This window comes from Chinchilla lanigera, unplaced genomic scaffold (assembly GCF_000276665.1).
Source record: "Chinchilla lanigera isolate Chin_1 unplaced genomic scaffold, ChiLan1.0 scaffold00004, whole genome shotgun sequence".
Classification (NCBI taxonomy): domain Eukaryota; kingdom Metazoa; phylum Chordata; class Mammalia; order Rodentia; family Chinchillidae; genus Chinchilla; species Chinchilla lanigera.
Genome location: NW_004955405.1, coordinates 34,582,452 through 34,585,094, shown reverse-complemented (window position 1 = coordinate 34,585,094; position 2,643 = coordinate 34,582,452). Strand labels below are relative to the sequence as shown.

Genomic DNA, 2,643 nt, shown 5'->3' with positions numbered 1-2,643 from the left:
CGCCGGGGCCCGCGAGGCCGTCGTGCACCAGCTGCAGGTGCGGCGCGCTGAAGGGGTTCGCCCGCGCCAGGTGCGCCACGGACGAGAACATCCTCCTAGGGGAGGGGAGCGGCGGTTAGGGAGAAGCACGGCGCCCCGCAATGTCGCGGGCGCCCCGGGACCGCAGGAGGGGCCTTCTGCTTCCGCCTCCGCGCCCTTGGGGAGGTCACCGCGCTCCCCAGAGGAGGCCGCGCCCGGCCGGGCCTACGGCCAAGCAGCGGTCCCTCAGGGGCTCCAGGCTCTGCTCCCTGCACCCGCCGCGGGCAGGCCGGGCCACACTCACTCGCTAAGATGGCGAACACACAACCGCTCCCTCTGACAGGCTGCGGCTACAGAGGCCGAACGTCCTCCCGGTCCTCAGATCTGTGCCCTTCGCGCGTCGTCAGCGTGACGCACATATTACATCATCACGGCGTGCGTCTCCTATTGGTGGAGAGGAGCGTGGAGGCCGAGCGTCATCGCGTTCTCCTAGCAACCCTATCCCCGCCTCCGCGCGCCCCCATTCTTCCGGCCCAGCTAGTGCGCAGGAAGATTCGCTCTGCGCAGGCGCGCGTTCCGGGCCGGGAAGTTGAGTGCTGTCCGGCAAGGGCTCGTGACCTCGTCTTTTTGTCCTGTCACCTTCAAGTGTCTCTCCTTGACTGCAGCGCTTATGTTCTTCACATTTAAGTGACTTACAGTATCTAAAAATCACCCTTGAGAAAGAAAGCCCGAGTGCTTGATGATACGTTATTTAGGTGTTGCAGCTAGGTCATCACTGCAGTTATTTTGTGTCCCAACTTCTGCCATTATAACACTGTCCTCCACAGACGTTGAACATAGGCACTTCTGTATTTTTCACCAGACTTGAGGAGAATGGCATGTGCAACCGGAACTCTTAAGACAGCTTCTGTTTCTGCAAAATAGTCTACACAGCGTAGTTAATAAATGCTTAATACCTGGGGCACAGGAACGTACTAGAGAGGAACTTACACTAGTTCAAACGTGTGTGTGTGTGTGTGTGTGTGTACGCACACGCGCTTGCTCAATAAATTTGGATAATTATACTCATTTCAACGGGGGGGGGGGACCTAGTTGGGAAAATTTAGTAGAGGTCAAACCTGTATAAACTGAAGTCCTGTGAAGGATCCACATCTATATTAATGAATCTGCAGACTGTTCTGGTTAAGACATGTTGATTGTGGAGCGATGGGATGGCGCACCGGAGCCAAAATTATTTTGGGCTATCTTAGTCTCCTTTAATAGCTGCTTGCTACCAACCTCTGTGTTTTACCTGATGTCCTTGTGACTACTAGGCAAAACTCTTGGAGTGTTCACTGAGCTCAACAGACTTCTAGCGCCCACCGACCCTAAAGCTAAGAACGCTGTAATATCTCAAACCTCAGAAGAGATTTCCACATTTAGTGTAGCTCCTCTACCTCATGCTCCTCCCACTGGAATCAGTAAAGGTATTGATTTTGGAGCTTCTTTTGTTCTTTGACTATAAAAGTTTCCCGGGAAAACATATCATTCATGGTAATTGAAATCCATGTTCTCAGGCCATAATTGAGAATAAACTATTATCTCATCTAAAACAGAATCGTTATTTTACATCAATCCCTATTAGGATTTTTGCTCTTAGCATTTTCCCAGGGGCTGGAGATTTAGCTCAGCGGCACAGCGCCTGCCTGGCAAGTGCAAGGTCATGAGTTCAATTCCCGGTACCAGAAAAAAATAAAAATCAAAAGACAAAAAGCAAACAAAAAAAATAAACTAAAACTCTTGGGGGCTGGGGATTTAGCTCAGCGGCAAAGTGCCTGCCTGGCAAGCGCAAAGTCGTGAGTTCGGTTCCTGGTACCGGAGAAAAACCAAAAAAATAAAAAAATAAAAAAATAAAACATTTTCCCAGATCTTGATAAAGTAACACAGGAAGTTCACTTCCTCTTTTCTATCTCTCTGCTCCCACCGACCCCTGTTTTCTCTTTTCTTTGCAGTGGGGATTGAACCTACAGCCTTCACGCTGAGCTACATCCCCAGCCTTGTTTTATTTTTTACTTCGAGACAGCGTCTCGCTAAATTGCCCAGGCTGGGCTCACATTTGCAATCCTCCTGCTTCTGCCTCCCAGAGTGCTGGAATTACAGGGGCGCAACACCACACCAAGCTGGAGCTTGTTTATTAAATGTAAGATGGTAGCAGAGCTGTCCTCATGGGCTTACTACCTGTACAGTTACTCAGTCAGTGTCTGACACTTGGTTTAATACTCTGCTAAGACATAAGAGGCCTGAGGATGTAACAGTAGAATGGAAGGCCACAAGTTCAATTTCCATCACTGAAAAAATAACTATTATTATAATACAGACATCATTTTAAATGCTCCCATTTAGACTACTTTAAAAATGGAGACTCACCTAAAATCATAGCTGGGGATACACATAGGCAACGAGTCTTTAAGTAAGGCCTAATACAACATATGGTTATAAGAATGAGGAAGAAAACCCGGCATGGTGGCACACGCCTGTAATCCCAGCACCAGGGAGGCTGAAGCAGGAGGATCATTGCAAGTTCGAGGTCAGCCTGGGCTACAAAGTGAGCTCAAATCCAGCCTGAACTGCATAGCAAGACCCTGT

General features: G+C 49.4%; 1 protein-coding gene across 2 annotated transcripts in view; it reads right to left on the bottom strand.

The window, feature by feature from the left end:
• The window catches only part of Slc25a3 (solute carrier family 25 (mitochondrial carrier; phosphate carrier), member 3), a gene marked incomplete in the record, with an annotated part of 6,795 nt that extends 6,376 nt beyond the window's left edge, over positions 1-419 (bottom strand). Inside the window, 2 exon segments of one of the 2 annotated variants that reach the window (XM_013518582.1) lie at positions 1-95; positions 323-419. In XM_013518582.1, the coding sequence (XP_013374036.1) occupies positions 1-91 (91 nt within the window). 2 annotated transcript variants of the gene reach the window in all.
• Positions 420-2,643: the final 2,224 nt, after the last annotated feature.